The 17,674-nt window shown below is 50.5% G+C and overlaps 1 protein-coding gene across 1 annotated transcript in view; it reads right to left on the bottom strand.

The window, feature by feature from the left end:
- Nucleotides 1-17,674, bottom strand: part of CACNA1S (calcium voltage-gated channel subunit alpha1 S) — a 62,112-nt gene that overhangs the window by 27,568 nt on the left and 16,870 nt on the right. The window contains exons 5-19 of the mRNA XM_054648613.2: nt 15,507-15,659; nt 14,177-14,382; nt 13,003-13,106; nt 10,529-10,677; nt 8,654-8,735; nt 7,966-8,126; nt 6,425-6,650; nt 4,716-4,923; nt 4,323-4,443; nt 3,804-3,918; nt 3,586-3,679; nt 2,824-2,893; nt 2,464-2,596; nt 2,069-2,198; nt 511-570 (exon numbers count right to left, since the gene is read on the bottom strand). Coding sequence (XP_054504588.1) covers nt 511-570; nt 2,069-2,198; nt 2,464-2,596; nt 2,824-2,893; nt 3,586-3,679; nt 3,804-3,918; nt 4,323-4,443; nt 4,716-4,923; nt 6,425-6,650; nt 7,966-8,126; nt 8,654-8,735; nt 10,529-10,677; nt 13,003-13,106; nt 14,177-14,382; nt 15,507-15,659 — 2,012 coding nt within the window. The remainder of the gene's footprint in view (nt 1-510; nt 571-2,068; nt 2,199-2,463; nt 2,597-2,823; nt 2,894-3,585; nt 3,680-3,803; nt 3,919-4,322; nt 4,444-4,715; nt 4,924-6,424; nt 6,651-7,965; nt 8,127-8,653; nt 8,736-10,528; nt 10,678-13,002; nt 13,107-14,176; nt 14,383-15,506; nt 15,660-17,674) is intronic.

Here is a 17,674-nt window from a genome sequence, read left to right as displayed (position 1 = left end):
GTATTGATGCCTAAGAGTGTCCATGGCCATAAAAGTCTAGACCTGGAAGTTTCTCCTCACTGAGACCTTCAGGAGCATGGATGCCTGAGGACTGGAGTGCCCATGGCCACAAAAGTCTGGACCTGTCGCCGTTGAGTTAGGAATGGTTGAAGAAAGGCGACATTGACTCTTATGATTAGAAGGTATAAAGTGAGATTTATTAGGAACTTTACATATTTATGGATTGTTCACATAGAACTTGATTGGTTTATAAACAACACTCTTTATACTATTGGTTAGTTAGGAATAACACTTGCTGGTAAAATATTTTTTTATAAACATCATGTATAAATATTCTACATGTTCACAAGCACTAGGTGTAGAGATTAAGATAAGAATTGTTTTAATTCTTTCTCTGAGCATTCTCACAACTTTCCTAGGATGATGCCTGGGAAAGTTACGTGTTTCTCTCTCTGACTAACCTGTCACATCCACACAGACCTATGTGCTAGGCCATGCTCATGGACTCACCTTCAAGACGATTTCAACTGTGAAGACAGAGGTGAAACCAATGTCAAAATATCCAAGAATCTGGAGACAGAGACACCAGCACAGGGTGAGACTTGGGTGACAAGGGAAACGTTCAGTGTGCTCAAACATCCTGAAGCTGTCCAGTCTGTGGACTGGGGAGCCCATCCAGCTCAACAGTCTCTAAACCCAGTACCAAGAACACTCCTGAACTCTCCCCAGCTTTGCTGATTTTCTCCAACCTGCAGCTGAGACAAAGCTGTCCCTTGCCAGGTGAGTTCCACCTGAAAGCATCTGATCCCCAAAAACCCCAAGTGCCCTGGGAAGCTGTCTCATGTGAGATCCCCCAGCCCTGCCAGACCCACTGGTGCCTTGAAGGACAGGAGCTGTGGCTCCCATGGCTGCATGCCACAGCATTCAAGGGCACTGCACCCTAGGTCCAGTTTGCTGCCTCACAGGATGTCTCCTTCCCCAACCACAGTTTCAAACCAAATTAATCCTGCACACCCTGGCAGGTGGATCTTTTCACCCAGAAGTAAACTGAGACATGGAGCAGTAAAACCTTGTCCCAGCTGCACCCTGAATGGGAAGCACATCCAGCATTGCCTGCCAGAGTGCACTGCCCTCCCAGAGGCAGGGCTGGCATCCCAGCCTAGGAACAGCATCTGGCAAGTAAATCCCTGCTTGGTGGGGAGCTGGGAGTCTCCATGAGGTCTCCCCTGTTACATTGTGATTTCAGGGTTTACCTCAGAACCCCGGGTCCCTCCCCTGATCATTCCCTCCCAGGTGTGTCAGTCCCCTCTCCTTCCCCTCCCAGCACTGTCTGTCAGTCCTGGCATTCCAGAAGTGCCTCGAGTGATTGGCAGATCCAAAGGATGCCCTCTACCCCTGGGGGCTTTGGGCCATCCAGGTGTCCTTTGTCCCTTTGTCCCTCCCCTCCTGTCCCTGCTTGGTGCCTCCCTGCCCCTTCCCTGCCCCTCTCCCCGGGGTTCAAGGAGCAGCAGCCACGGGCTCAGGGAGTTCTGTTGGAGCTGGTGGTGCATTCAGAGGCCTGAGGGCCAGAATAAAGCTCTGGATCCAAACCCTCCATCAGAACCAACTCCTTTCCTTCACCATGGCCTGAAAGCTTCTCCACAGAGGGAAACCTGAGGAGCAGCCCCTGTTATGGGGGAAAGCTCCATCCCAGCACCACCAGAGCTCCTGCAGGCCTGGACTTGTCTGCAGTGCCCAGCTGCAGCACCCAGGCAGGCAAAAGTGTCTGTGGGGTGAAACACCACACACCCAGGCAGGCAAAAGTGTCTGTGGGGTGAAACCCCACACACCCAGGCAGGCAAAAGTGTCTGTGGGGTGAAACACCACACACCCAGCCAGGCAAAAGTGTCTGTGGGGTGAAACACCACACACCCAGCCAGGCAAAAGTGTCTGTGGGGTCAAACACCACAGTGCCTCTGTTTGGGTCAGCAGCAAGGGCCAGACAAGCTCAGGCACGTCCCATACACAATATTGGTAATAATTTCAATACTCCCCCACCCACCCCAAACCCCCACATCTCTGCGGGCACCTTGTTGCGGAAGGACTCGGCCCGGATGGGATCCTCAGCTGCCAGGGAAATGCTGCTGAGCAGGATGAAGAGCAGGATGAAGTTGGTGAACCAGGTGGCATTAACAGTTCTGTGGCACAGGACCCGAAACCTGCCAGGGACAGAAATGCCACAGGATGCTGCAAGGGGCATCAGACAGGGCCATGCAGCCTGGCAGAGGGATATGGCCAAACCCTGAGGACAGGAAGGTCCTGGGCATGGAAGGGTGTCTGTTCCAGTCCTTCCACACAGAAGGCTTTTCCCCATGAGCTGGTTCCCTTCAGAACTGGTTGTCATGCTCAAACAAGACCCTGCTGTGAACAGCTGGTGCCAGAGACACTGGGCATGCTTGGGCAGGGAGAAGGGGCAGTGCCTACTTGTTGGTTGGGCTGAAGATGAAGAATGAGCTGGCTTCAGGCATGGGCACAGCCTTCTCCTTCAGCTGTAGCTCTGCAAGGGGACGGGGCCGAGGACTCAGGGGGATTTCAGGCTCATCTTCCTCATCATCACCTGTAGGGTGACCATGAAAAGGGAAAAGAAAAGAATCATCCAGAGAGGGAGAGGGAATATGACCTTATGGACAAGCTTATGGACAATCTTCTGATGCCTGGCATACAAGCCAGAAGGACCTCAGCACCCCCAGGCTGGTGAAAGCTCACTGCATCCTTTGCTCCACACACCATCCCTCTGCAGTGCCTCCTCAGCCTTCCTGCTGCCCTGACAGGGACAAATCTTACCTGGGAAGTCTGCAGAAGGGTAGGGGTCTTTGATCTCATTGACATTGGATTCAAATTCGTCCACTTTCAACTGAAACAAGGAGAGACAGAGAGGAGGAGGATGTGCAGCTGCACGTGCCAGCTGGCCAGACCCTCTCATCTTGGAAGCCACATGGGACAAGCAGCATCTCTGCCTTGGGCCCATACAGCAGCACAGAGTGCTGGCCCAGGCTGGAACCTGGTGAGGGGATGCTACAATTGAAGCAAAGAGGATGGGAAACAGGAATGTGTGCTGGAGCTGTGCAAATATGCCAGGAGAGAAAAAGATAGGGAGGAACTCCTGAAAGAGCTTTTAAGAGCACCTCTGGATAGTGGAAAGGAAAGTAGCTGCTGGCCAGATGCTCCTCAGAGGCAGCTCAGCACAGCCAGCACAGCTGAACAGAGGGGTTTGCACATGGGGGGTGCTGGTGTGGACATAAGGGGGATCTGGGATGCTGCTGACTTGCTTTGCTCCATCCCACACTGGTGTGCACCAGCCACTGGCAGCTGGCTGTGGCCAAGGAAATGAACTGGAGAAAAAGGATCCCCAGCAATGGAGCTGTTTCAGTATGTCCTGCCTGCCCCCAGAGAGCCCCATCACCAGTCCCTGCTGCAGCAAGGAGTGATTCTGGAGAAGAGGCCAGACCCAGACTGGCTCCAAGCCTTTGTCTCTCCTGGCTGGTGGGAAGAGGAGCCAGGACTACCCCCAGGAGCCCTCCAAGGCTCACCTCCACCAGAACTGACCTTGGCTGTTGTAGGAATCCCTTCTCCCTTTGCTTTCTGCTCCAGCTTCTTTGCCAGCATCTGCTTGTCCTCTTCAGACTTCTCTGGGTAACCTCTAAGCAGAGAGGAGTGCAGAGCAGGAACTGAAGTCTGGGCAGGGGCCATGGGAAAGCTCATTGTGTCCCCTCAGAGCCAAGCAGGTGGCTTGGGAGCTCCCAGGCAGGGATGGCAGCACTCACCTGGACATCTTCCGCCGTTTGCGCTCCTCTGCTTTGGCCTTCTGGGCCAAGGTCAGGCTCTCAGCCTCAGCCAGGTTATCAACTGCAATGGCCAGGAACACATTGAGGAGGATATCTGGGGACACAGTGCTAAGGACACGGACGTGGTTCCTGTCTGGAGCCATCCATGGTCTCCAGGGTGCCTTAGAAACCCTCCTGGAGCTGGTGCTAACCCTGGCTGGTGATGCCTAACCAGCATCCATCCCTTGGGAGCACTGAGCTCTGAGCTGGCTGCCCTCTCTGGCTGAATCTCTGCCTGCCAGGAATCCAGACCTGCTCCATATGTGCTTTCCTTCAGTCCCCAGCCTTCAGCCACCACCAGTGCCAGCCCTGAAGCTCGTGGTTTGTTCCACTGCTCTTCACAACCAAAAAGCTTCAGGCAAGCACTGAAACTCTGAGGGAAGCCCCTGCTTCCCCCCTGCCCAGTCCTGTGCAGTTGATGCTATGGGGCCTGGGCCTGGCTTTGCAGGCAGAGGATACAGTTCCCACAGACAAAGAGGATGATGAAGTAGATGCAGACCAGCATGCCAGGAAAGGATGGGCCCCCGTAGGCCATGATCCCATCATACATGATTGAGTTCCAGTCCTCTCCAGTAAGGATCTGGGAGCACAACAGTAATAAATGCTAAAGAGCATCCCCAGCAGAGCATGACAGAATCCCACAGACTGATCCCACCCTTCTGGCTCCACGCTCAAATCCTCCTTTCTGCTCAGCCCTGAACCTGAACTACTGCTCACAACTCCAGCTGCAATTCCCTGTTCCTGTCTCAAACCCCACAAACCCACATCCCCTTGAGCCCTAACTCCTGCCTGGAGAGACCCCCAGCCCAGGGGACACCCCCAGCCCCTGCTGCCCTTCCCCCTGCCCCAAACCTGGAAGACACTGATGAGGGCCTGGGGAAAGTTGTCGAACGTGCTGCGCCGCACTTCCATGTCCTCGAAATCAAACTTGCCCCCAAAGAGCTGCATGCCCAGCAGGGCAAAAACTATGATGAAGAGGAAGAGGAGGAGGAGCAGAGAGGCAATGGAGCGGACTGAGTTGAGCAGAGAAGCCACCAGGTTGCTTAAAGATGTCCAGTACCTGAGAAGAGGAGAGACATGTGGGAGGTGAAAGATGGGGAGGGCTGTGGGCAGGACCAGGCAGGCACAGGGAACCCAGCCAAACAGACCAAGGTGATGTGCCAGCAGCCCAAAAAGGGGTACTCTGTACCCAGGCTGGGCTCTGGGATTGCTCCAGGCAGGCTCCAGGAGGCAGAAATGAAGCTGCAGGCATGGTGTGACAAGCAAGATAACATTGCTGCCTGGACAGAGCACCAGCAAGCAGGATGGGGAAGAGGGGTGAACACACAGAGAAGAGTGAGGAGTCCTGGCCCACAGCTGTGGCACTCACACTCTGAAAAAATCCTTTCACCCAGGATTTTTGTCCTGGGAAGCTGAGAAGCCTCAGGGAAAAGGAAAACAATTCTCATCTCATTTGCTTCTCCTGTGTTTTGCTCCTTTGGAATGTGTTTGGGGATTGTTTACCCACAGGTGATTGTTTCATTGGTTTCTGATGTGAATTGTTTTGTCTCATTGGCCAATCAGGACTGAGCTGTGTTGAGACTCTGGAAAGAGTCAGGAGTTTTCATTATTATCTTTTTAGCATTTTAGTAAGTATCCTTTCTGTATTCTTTAGTTTAGTATAGTATAGTATTCTTTCATATAATATAGTATTATAAAGTAATAAAATAGCCTTCTGAGAACATAGAGTCAGATTCATCATTCCTGCCTTCATCAGGACATTTCCCAGCAATACTATATATTTCCATACAATATTTCCATACAACACAGCAGCCCCACCCACAACATCCTAGAACCCAGAGCTGGAGTGGGACCTCAGCTCTGTCCCACTCCCCACTCCCAGTCAAACCATGTCCTGGACACAAACCCCAGCCTGGCCTTGTTCTCTGCCCAGCAGCTCCCAGCTCTGTTCACTGCAGCCTCCCCTGGGGACAGCAATGCCCCAGAACTGTGAGGGATGCCCGAGCACCCTGAGCTGCCAGCAGCCAGTGTGCTCCACACACCCATGCACACTCTCACACACACCCACAGGCACACAGAGCACAGGTGTGCACACACACACACACACAGAGCTCAGCCCCACATACACTCACACCCAGAGGCACACAGAGCACAGGTGTGCACACACACACAGAGCACAGGTGTGCACACACACACAGAGCACAGGTGGGCACACACACACAGAGCTCAGCCCCAGGTACACACACACACACACAACTCAGCCCCACATACACTCACACTCAGAGGCACAATGAGCACAGGTGTGCACACACACAGAGCACAGGTGTGCACACACACACAGAGGCACACAGAGCACAGGTGTGCACACACACACAGCTCAGCCCCACATACACTCACACCCAGAGGCACAATGAGCACAGGTGTGCACACACACAGAGCTCAGCCCCAGGTACACACACACACACACAGCTCAGCCCCACATACACTCACACCCAGAGGTACACTCAGCACAGGTGTGCACACACACAGCTCAGCCCCACCCACCCAGCTCCCTCCCCAACCTGGTGATCTTGAAGATGCGGAGGAGGCGGATGCAGCGCAGCACGGAGATGCCCAGGGGGGACAGGGTGCCCAGCTCCACCAGGATGAGCTCCAGGATGCCCGAGCACACCACGAAGCAGTCGAAGCGGTTGAAGAGGGACATGAAGTACTGGCGCAGCCCCAGCGCATACATCTTCAGCAGCATCTCGGCCACAAACAGCGCCAGCAGCAAACGGTTGGCATTGTCTGGGTGGGAGATGAGCCTGTCAGAGCAGGGACCTCAACCCAGCGTGGCTGGGCAGCCAGGGAAGGAGGGCAGTGCTGCTCACCCTCCTCTGGCACACCAGGCCCTGAACTGCAGCTTTTTGGGGACCACAGGGGGAGGAAGATGAGAGGGTGATGTGCAGCTGCATGCTTGTGTGTGTGAGCACACATTTGTACAGTGCACACGAGTCCATGCAGGGTGGGCACGTGGGCTGTGTCTGGGTATGTGGGGCTGAGATACACCTGTGCTCTGTGTGCCTCTGAGTGTGAGCTGTGTGTGGGTATGTGCACACCTGTACTCCATGTGCTGCTGGGTGTCTGTGTGTATGGCACTGAGCTGTGTGTGTGCACACCTGTGCTCTGTGTGCCTCTGAGTGTGAGCTGTGTGTGGGTATGTGCACACCTGTACTCCATGTGCTGCTGGGTGTCTGTGTGTATGGCACTGAGCTGTGTGTGTGCACACCTGTGCTCTGTGTGTCTCTGAGTGTGAGCTGTGTGTGTGTACATGGGGCTGAGCTCTGTGTGTGTGCACACCTGTGCTCTGCATCCCTCTGAGTGTGAGCCATGTGTACATTGGGCTGAGCTCTGTGTGTGTGCACACCTGTGCTCCATGTGCCTGTGGGGGTGTGCGTGAGTGTGTGCAGGGGGCTGACCTCTGTATGTGTACACACGTGTGCTCTGTGTGCCTCTGGGTGTCTGTATGGGTGTGTGCAAGGGGCTGAGCTCTGTGTGTGTGCACACCTGTGCTCCGTGTTCTGTGAGTGTGTGTGTGTGTACATTGGGCTGAGCTCTGTGTGTGTGTGTGTGTGTGTGTGTGTGTGTGTGCACACTTGTGCTCTGTGTTCCTGTATGTGTGTGTGTGTGTGTGTGTACATTGGGCTGAGCTCTGTGTGTGTGTGTGTGTGCACATATTTGTGCTCTGTGTGTCTCTGGGTGTGACCTCAGTGTGTGTGCACACCTGTGCTCTGGGGGTGTGTGGAGGTGCAGTCAGTGGGGCTGCATGCACAAATGCATGTGGCTGCACAGCATGAGTGCATGCCATGTGTGCAGAGGTGCCAATGGACACACTCTGTGTGTGTTCACCATGCCAGATCATGTCCCTGAGAGTACAGAGCGTGCTCAGTGTGAGCTGTATGACAGCAAGGCTCACACACACACGCTCAGTGCAGGCTCTGAATGTGCCTGAGAGCCTCTGTGCCGTGCCAGTGTGGCTGTGCACTCACAGCAGGAGCTCACACAGCTCTCTGGGGCACCAGGGTGTCCTGGGCCCTCCTTCTCTCTCAGGCTCTTTGCTTACCTTGTACCTGTGTCAGCCACTCTGGCTGGAAGTGGTGCTCAGAGGCAATGGACAGGGTGTTCAGTGCCACCATCAGGATGACAAGCCAGTAGAAGAACTTGGACTTCACCACATCCCTGCACTTCCTACGAAACATTCGGTTCCAACGCCTCCACTGACGGCTGGAGAGATGGCAAAGGATCAGCAGAGATGGCAGTGGGCCAGACCCAGGCCCTTGGGCTGTGCCTGCAGGACAAAGCCACCCCTGCTCCCTCCCTGGAGAGGGATGAGCACCATAAACTACACCTGGAACTCAGTGCAGTCACTCAGGCACTGCAGCTCATTCACCCTCCTGACTCAATTTTGGCTCCAGCCCCTCTCACAGGGGGCTTGCAGGCACAGTGTAATTGCAAATTACACTGTAATTGAGGAGAAAATTGGAATTGTAGTGTCCTAAATTACACACTGTGCTGCACAAGCCTTGGGAGGATGCTGGGAGCCTGGTCCCACAGCAAAGACTTTGTCCACCTCGAGGAGCTTTTTGCTGGTACCATAGCCAAATTCCCTGTTTGCTACCCCAATGTTTGCATCTTCCCCCAAGCACCAGTCCCTGTCTCTCTGCCAAAAACTGGGGGCTGACCAGGAAAGCCTGGCCCAGCTGGTGAGAGACAGTGGAAGCTCACAAGCAGATGGTTCAGAGCATACTTACAAGAAGAGAATCCACTTGTTCATGCCCTCAATTTCATACAAGCTCTCTGTCTCTGACCCTCCTTCATCTGATGGCATCATACCTAGAGGGAATGACATCACAGGCTTTCCTTGGAGCCCTTGGGAAGAACATGTGGGAGGGAACCTCTTCCAAAGTACACCAGGAAGAGCTTCCCCACCAAGCAATGTGAATAATCGCAGGGAGTCAGCAGTGGGATTATTCAGAAGTGAATAATCCCCACCAAGCAGTGCCATCTCAGGGAGTCAGCAACCAAAGTTTGGGCAGAAGGCTTTGAGGGTGAGGTGCAAACCAAGCATGAGGCAAGAGAAACTCCTGCCCTGCAGGAGGAGCAGCAGCAGCCCAGAGAGGGATAGCAGCAAGTATCCCAGCATGGAAAAACTGGGGCCAGCTGGGATCTGAGCAAAGGCTGAACAGAGCATGGGCCACAGCTCTGGAAGAAGCGTTTTATCTGTCCCACTGTTTCCCAAGGCTCTTTGCACACCTGCATCACTCAGCTGGAGGCATCAAAAGTGCTTTCACCAGGCAGGGTGGCACAGCAAACCCTGGGGCTCTGTGGTAGAACTCCCCAGGCTTTGCTGAGCTTTTGGCTAGATGCCTGTACCTCCTTCCCTGGGCCACTTTTAATCCCTAGAAATTGTCAAGTGATGGCAAGAAATTAATGCATCTGCTAGTGTGAGAGCTTGTGGCCCTGCACTGTACCCCTGCACACCAAGGGCACATGATCCTCATGGCCTTTTCAGCCCCTCTTGCCAAAGGAGACTCAGGCCTTGCTTGTGGTCTGCTGTGGCATTCACATTCTCTGAAAAAATTCCTTTGGCCAGGATTTTTCTCCTGAGAAGCTGAAAGGCAGTGAGAAGCCTCAGAGAAAAGGAAAACAAATCTCATCTCATTTGCTTCTCCTGTGTTGTGCTCATGTGGAATGTGTTTGGAGATTGTTTACCCACAGGTGATTGTTCCATTGGATTCTGGTGTGAGTTGTTTTGACTCTTTGGCCAATTGGGGCCAAGCTGTGCTGGGGCTCTGGAAAGAATCAGGAGTTTTCATTATTATCTTTTCAGCATTCAGTATCTTTTCTGAATTCTTTAGTATAGTATACTATTCTTTAATATAATATAGTATAATAAAGTAATAAATTAGCCTTCTGAGAACATGCAGTCAGATGCATCATTCTTCCCTTTGAAGAGGTGTTGCCTGCTTTTACATTAGTCTGCAAGTATTACACACTGTGGTTGAAGTGGACATTTACCATCAGGGATAAATTATTGCTAGTTTGGGTCAGATTCAACCAAATTATTCAGGAAATTTAAAAAAAAAGGAGGAAGAAACTGTCTTGCAGAAGTCAAAGCATTTTGTTTCATGGTTTTTCAGGCAAAATGAGTCTTTGTGATTTCTTCAAAGACTCCCACCTTGCCTCTCTAGGTGGTCAGCAGTAGGAACCCAACTCTCAGGTGATGGCAAGAAATTAATGCATCTGCTGATGAGAGAGCTTTGGCCCTGACTGTATCCCTGCATGCCAAGGGCACACACTCCTCATGGCCTTTTCAGCCTCTCTTTCCAAAGGAGACTCAGACCTTGCTTGTGGTCTGCAAATTTTAAACACTGTGGTTGAAGTGGACATTTACCATCAGGGATAAATTATTGCTAGTTAGGGTCAGATTCAACCAAATCATTCAGGAAATTTAAAAAAAAAGAGGAAGAAACTGTCCTGCAGAAGTCAAAGCATTTTGTTTCGTGGGTTTTCAGGCAAAATGAGTCTTTGTGACTTCTTCAAAGACTCCCACCTTGCCTCTCTAGGTGTCAGCATAAGGAACCCAACCCTCAGGTTGAGGGTGTGTGAGCAAGCAGAGCTGGTACCTTCTCCCCTGGCCCGATCACTGTCCATGACCTCTGCGTGGGTGATCCAGTCCATGTAGCCCTTCAGATCCTCCTCCAGCTGCTGCTTCTCCCGCAGCTTCTGGAACGTTCCGCGCGACTTGGCCTTCTCGCGCTCCTTGGTGAACTCGCTGGGACAAGGCAAGCACCAGAGACTCAGGGGATGGCCTGAGGAGCTCAGGAACTCTCAGGAGCCACAGCTCTGTGCCAGGCCAGGCCTTGGAAAGCCCTGAAACACCCTGTACCATGTCTTAGGTTGGAAAAGGGGGTGTGTGTTCTATTCCTATCTGTGGGGCACCTATCTTCTGTTCATGGGGCAGTTTTCTTTATCTCTCCCACAGCCAATCCTCTCTCCAGGAGATCTCTTCTGTCCATGAGCCATTAATTATTAATTATCTTCTGTCCATGGCCACTGAGTGTCCCTGCAGGGCTGATCCAATTCCATCATCCCATGGGGAGATGCTGCGCCCAGGGGAGGAGCCAAGCATTCCTACCTGGGTACAATCTGAGCCTGGCACAGCACAGCAGCCTTTGCCCAGTGCATTGCCAGAGGAGCAGCTTCTGCTGCCCTGCATTGCCAGAGGGAGCCCAGGCCCATCTGCAGCAGCCCTGGAGCTGCAGAGGAAAACTCCCCCCTTGTGCAGGATCCCTGCTCCAGCAGAACCACAGCTGGCACTGCAGGAGGGCTGAGCCCCCATGGGATGGGGCTGTGCCACCCCCTGACACACAGGGGACAGGGACTGCTCTGACTCTGGCAGTGGTTGGTTTGTTTGTTTGTTTGTACTATTTTATTTGTATTTTTAATTTTCCTAGTAAAGAACTGTTATTCCTGTTCCCATATCTTTGCCTGAGCCCCTTAATTTCAAAATTATAATAATTTGGAGAGAAGGGGTTTACATTCTTCATTTCAAGGAAGGCTCCTGCCTTCCTTGGCAGACACCTGGCTTTTCAAACCAAGACACACCAGCACTGCCCCTACACTGCTCCAGGGACTTTCCTCCTTCTTGGCAAGGTCCCACCAGCTGCCCGATGGCAGGCAGGGCTCCTTCCCCACCACTGCTGCTCTTTGGGACCTTCTCACTGCAGGTGCTACAGCTGGACAGGCAAACTGACACCTGGCCAGGACAGCTCCCCATCAGAGTGGGGTCTCACCCACCTGGGGAGCAAAACCCTGCCCCAAGCTCTCCATGTGGAGAAGGTGAGCTCATCACAGGGCAGGTAAACAGGACACTCTTGTCATGGTAACATGGAAAGGACAGGTCTGCCATTGACCTTGCCCACTCTTCTGCTCTCTTTCAATTAATTTCTTTTCTCCTCTGGGTCTGGCAGGACTGTTGACCTGCTGCCCAGCCATGCTGGTGTTGCCATGTGTTAGTAACAGTTCTCAGACACTATAACAATAATTTTCCTGATTTCAAACATAATTTAGTTGGATTTGTAAAAACATTTCAGAACATTTCCGTGCCAGCAACTTACTGCAGGATCAGGTGACTATAGTCCAGCTTGTCCTGCAGTTACAGCCAACTCTAGACAAGCATCAGGTTCCTATGGTTTATCTTGTGTTTTAAACTTTAGTTCTGGTTACACCCAATTTGTTTTAATGTTACAGTGGCATGGTTCTTGTCATAAAAGAAGCCTAACAAATCCAAGTAATTAAGGTGTAACTAACCCTGTGAACTAATAGAGGTGATGAGTGTGATCCACTTGCACAAACAAGGACTGAAACATATAGAAAAGACCCTGACCCCACACAGACCTGAGGAGAAAAGCCCCCCTCACTCCTCAGGACAACACATATTTCCCAGCAACAAAACTGGGGTGGTAGCAGTCCCACAGCAATGCATGGTAGGTTGAGTGTAACATCTCAGGTTTTAACTGTACTACTCAGGGAATTAACACTAATTGAATTTGGCCTAGATTGTCATAACAGACTGATGACAGCTCATTGGTGTACTTGGATCAGACTGCTGAAGCAGTAATTAGACTAACAATCCTTCCCTTGGATGCCTTGCACTCATCAGAGATGTTTTCCTTAGGCTGGCCATGAGAAAACTGTGTGTGCTCACAGCAGGAGGGACTGGAGGTGAGGAGTGTCCAGAGCCACAGCCATGGGGTGCCTGCCCCTGCTCAGCTCCATCTGCTCTGTGTGCAGGCAGGAGACACCACAGCCCACGTGCTCTGCTTGTGCCTCAGGGAAAGGATTGATGTGTCGGGAGCTGGGCTAAAACCTCAGAATGCCATGGACACTAACACAAAAACTAACCCACAGATCAGTGTTTCTAAACATGCAAAACAAAAAACAAATGAACAAACAAAACCCCCCCCCAAAAAAAACCAAAACCAAAAACGTGATGAATGAGAGAGGGAAAAGAACAGAAGTTTTCCAGGCTTTTTTCTTGTATAGTTGAAAGCAGTTAAAACTCCTCTGCTGGCAGAAAGGATAGGGTGGCACTTACCCACTGAGCACCCCCAGCACCAGGTTGAGCACAAAGAAGGAGCCAAGCAAGATAAGGCTGACAAAGTAGATCCAGGGCCATTCATTCCCCATGGCATCATTAACCTGGCAAGGAGAGATGCAGATTAAATACTCTGAAGGCACTGTCCTCCATCTGTTTCCACTTAGAGCCCCTGAACAGCCTCTGGGATCTTTGCTCCCTCCAAAAGAGTACTTGGGATGGTGGGACATTAACCTGGCTCCAAGGCCTGGCTGCCTAGAACTCTGTGTCTGGTTTACATCCAGACCCAAACATTTTGGGGGCAGATTTAAACATCAGCCCCAAGCCTAAGCTTCAGCATGACTGTCTCCCAAGGACTGCAAAACATGGTTTTTACTGGAGGAGCATCCACCAGTCATTGCTGTGCTGGCCCATACCCGTTCACAGGGTGGAAGCTGGATCAGTCTCCTATTGTCATAGGCTGGAAATGGGGGTGTGAATTCTATCACCATCTGTCAGAGCTGGGGCAGTTATCCTCTGTTCAGGGAGCAGTTTTCTTTATCTCTCCCACAACCAATCCTCCCTCCAGGAGATCTCTGCTGTTCATGGGCGATTAATTATTAATTATCTTCTGTCCATGGCCACTGAGTGTCCCTGCAGGGCTGATCCAATTCCATCATCCCATGGGGAGATGCTGCGCCCAGGGGAGGAGCCAAGCATTCCTACCTGGGTACAATCTGAGCCTGGCACAGCACAGCAGCCTTTGCCCAGTGCATTGCCAGAGGAGCAGCTTCTGCTGCCCTGCATGGCCAGAGGGAGCCCAGGCCCATCTGCAGCAGCCCTGGAGCTGCAGAGGAAAACTCCCCCCTTGTGCAGGATCCCTGCTCCAGCAGAGCCACAGCTGGCACTGCAGGAGGGCTGAGCCCCCATGGGATGGGGCTGTGCCACCACCCTGACACACAGGGGACAGGGACTGCTCTGACTCTGGCAGTGGTTTGTTTTTTTTGTTTGTACTATTTTATTTGTATTTTTAATTTTCCTAGTAAAGAACTGTTATTCCTGCTCCCATACCTTTCCCTGAGAGCCCCTTAATTTCAAAATTATAACAATTCAGAGGGATGGGGTTTGCATTTTCCATTTCAGGGGAGGTTCCTGCCCTCCTTGGCAGACCCTGTGTTTCCAAGCCCACACATACCCAGTAGAGGACCTCTGTCCAGCCCTCCATGGTGATGCACTGGTAGACGGTGAGCATGGCGAAGCCGAAGTTGTCGAAGTGGGTGATGCCGTGGTTGGGCCCGGCCCAGCCGCCGCGGCACTCGCTGCCGTTGATGCTGCAGTGCCGCCCGTGGCCCGAGCTGGTGCACGGGGCTGGCTTCTCTGAGCCCACCGTGGCAATCACGTCTGGGGAGCAAAGCCATGGGGTGAGCTGCAGGTCAGGCTCAGCACAGCAGCGCACACTTTCTCCTCCTCCAAACTGCGCCCTGCTTGTTAGAGCCCAAAACATTGCTCTGGCTGCCCTGGAAGACTTGAGACCCTGGAAAGAAGCTCAGAGACCTTGGCACAGAGTCAAAAACACCTGTGTCTTTGGTTTTAGCCCATGGAAACAATTACCAACTTTGTGTGAAGAGTTACAAGCCACAAAGGTTTGAATAGAATGATAGTGAATTTATCACAAGGTGAAAAAGTAGAATTTTGAAGTTTTTAGAATGGGGGTTCAAGAAGCAATATGGAGGAATCTGGGCATGTCCTGTCTTTCTCCTTCTTCTTCTTTTTGTCCTCCATCTTCTGCTGGGATGGTGACACTTTTAGATTGGTTTAAGATAGAGACAGACTGTCTATAACATAGGTGATAGGTATTGGAAAATTATTGTAAATTAAGCACACGTAGTTTTTAGTATAAAAAGCCAACACCACCCCAAGTCAGTGTGCCACAAACCGACCTGCTGGACAGATCTCAGCAGGTCAGAGAAAGAATGGAATAGATAAGAGAAAATAAACAACCTTGAAAACCAGAGCCTAGGAATCTCGACTTCTTCTTTGAGAGTGGGGCTAAGAAAAAAGACTTTTTTAATACCTCAGGAGCTCCATCTGCTCTGTGTGCAGGCAGAAGGCACCACAGCCCATGTGCTCCAGGCCTGGGCTTGCTCACAGCTGCTTGTGCCTCAGGGAAAGGATTGATGTGTTGAGAGTTGGGCTAAAACCTCAGAAAGCCATGGACACTAACACAAAACTTAAGTCACAGATCAGTGTTTCTAAGCATGCAAAACCAAAAAATAAAAAAGGGATGAAGAATGAGAGAGAGAAAAGAACAGAACTTTTCCAGACTTTTTTCTTGTATAGCTCAAACCAGTTAAAGGTCCCTTTCAGCACCCCTCACACCCAGCTGGGTGCTGTTTCAAACATCCCTCAGCCACACTCCCAGGCCTGATGCTGGCCAGATCACACTTTCTGCCAAACACAGAGTCCCTGAGGTCTCACAGCACCACACAGAGACAGCTCTGCTGCCCTCCCCAGCACAGCTCCACCTGTCCCAAGGTAGTAGCAGGTCTTGTGCATCCTGCCCTTGAAGAGCTCCTGGCCCACGATGGCGTAGATGATGATCATGAAGAGCACCAGCAGGGCAATGTGCAGCAGGGGCACCATGGCCTTGATGATGGAGTTCAGGACGACCTGAAGGCCTGCACAAAGATGAAGGGAGAGCAGGTCAACCACTTCCTAAACAGTGTTGGGTGCACCTTGTATCCCTGCCAGCCCACCAACAAGCAGCCTTTGAAATGCCCCTTGCCAAGGGAAGAGGGGCACGAGCAGGACTGAGATCTCTGAAGGAGGAAATCCTTTCTTCTATGTAGAAATGTGCCCCTTGTTGACAGAGTGACAAATTATTCTTGGTCTCCTTAAAAAGGAAAAAAGCCCAGAAGTTTCTCTCCTCAATTAGTGAAAAAGACACTTCATAGGACCTGGGGGACTTCACCTCAAACTTAGGGATAGCCAAATGGACAGGAGCCAAAAAGTGCCACCTGAGCAATTTAGTAGAAAAAGAAGAGAACAAAGAAAATAATCGGTTTTGTGAGGTGTTTTACCAGGAGCAAGAACCTCTTGCACCTGGTTTGGCTTTTCTCTGTAAAGAGTTTTGTTATTTTGCCTTTTATTAAAACTTTTTTGTTTCCAACACTACCACAGAAGCCATCCTGCTGATTTTATGCTTTCCAAGGTAGCTGAACTATCTTGGGTGTGATATAGATCTCCAAGAGCTCATGAGACCTGCTCAAGGAGACCCCTATTTCACTTCTACCTACCAGGAAAGAACATGGAAGAGCACAACAGAGCCAGGCAGTGCTGAAGGCTCCTTCATGCCCCTCCCTTTGTCCTGGTGCTCTCATCCTGGCTGTATTAATGAGTTACAGAAGAAGATTCCTGCTCTGAGAAACCAGAGCAAGATCCTGGCCACCCAAAGGTAGTGCCACTGAGCCATGGAGGCAGCCAGGTGTGTGCCACCCTGCAGCTCCCCAGGGCTGACAACTGTCACTGACAGTTTTAGGAAAACCCTTTCACTAGGATTTTTCTCCTGAGAAGCTGGGAGGCCTCAGTAATGAAATAGAAACAATAATTGTCTGATTGCTTGGAATGTGGTCTGGAGATGGTTTACCAACAGGTGCATCTTTGGTTGGTTCCATGTGAATTGTTTTTACTTGACGACCAATCACAGGTCCAGCTGTATCAGGAGTCTGGTCAGTCACAAGATTTTATTATTCATTCCTTTCTAGCTTTCTGATGTCTCCTTTTTCTTTCTTTAGTATAGTTTTAGTATTATTTTTGATATGATATGATAGATATAATGTAATGTAATAATAAATAAGATATATTATATTATATTATATTATATTATATTATATTATATTATATTATATTATATTATATTATATTATATTATATTATATTATATATAACATATATTTATATATTATATATAATATATAATAAAATATATATTATATATATAATATAGATATAACAAATAATAAATAATAAATAATGTAATGTAATGTAATGTAGTATCATAAAATAATAAATCAGCCTTCTGAAACATGGAGTCAAGATTCTCATCTCTTCCCTTGTCAGGGTTGCCTGCAAATTCCACAGACAACCAGCAGCTGCAGGAACAAGCAAGAGCCCGTGCCTCCTCTACACCTTCTTCGTGGCTGGACTCCCCAGCTGTGTTGGGAGTCTTGTCAGTCACAAGATTTAATTATTCATTCCTTTCTAGCTTTCTGATGTCTCCTTTCTCCTTTCTTTAGTAGAGTTTTAGTATAGCATTTTTGATATGATATGATGTAATGCAATGTAACGTAACATAACATAACATAACATAACATAACATAATATAATATAATATAATATAATATAATATAATATAATATAATATAATATAATATAATATAATATAATATAATAATAAATCAGTCTTCTGAAACATGGAGTCAAGATTCTCATCTCTTCCCTTGTCAGGGTTGCCTGCAAATTCCACAGACAACCAGCAGCTGCAGGAACAAGCAAGGACCCGTGCCCCCTCTACACCTTCCTCTGGCTGGCTCAATCCAGCCACACCAAGGATCCTGTCCCATGTCCCCCCAGCCTGGCCAGGCCCAGAGGGTCGGTCCAGCCCCAGCCCTGGGTGGCAGCAGGGACTGGCACC

Source organism: Agelaius phoeniceus, chromosome 25 (genome assembly GCF_051311805.1).
Source record: "Agelaius phoeniceus isolate bAgePho1 chromosome 25, bAgePho1.hap1, whole genome shotgun sequence".
Lineage (NCBI taxonomy): Eukaryota > Metazoa > Chordata > Aves > Passeriformes > Icteridae > Agelaius > Agelaius phoeniceus.
Note: the sequence above shows the minus strand (reverse complement) of the source record. Positions and strands in the feature narration are given on the sequence as shown.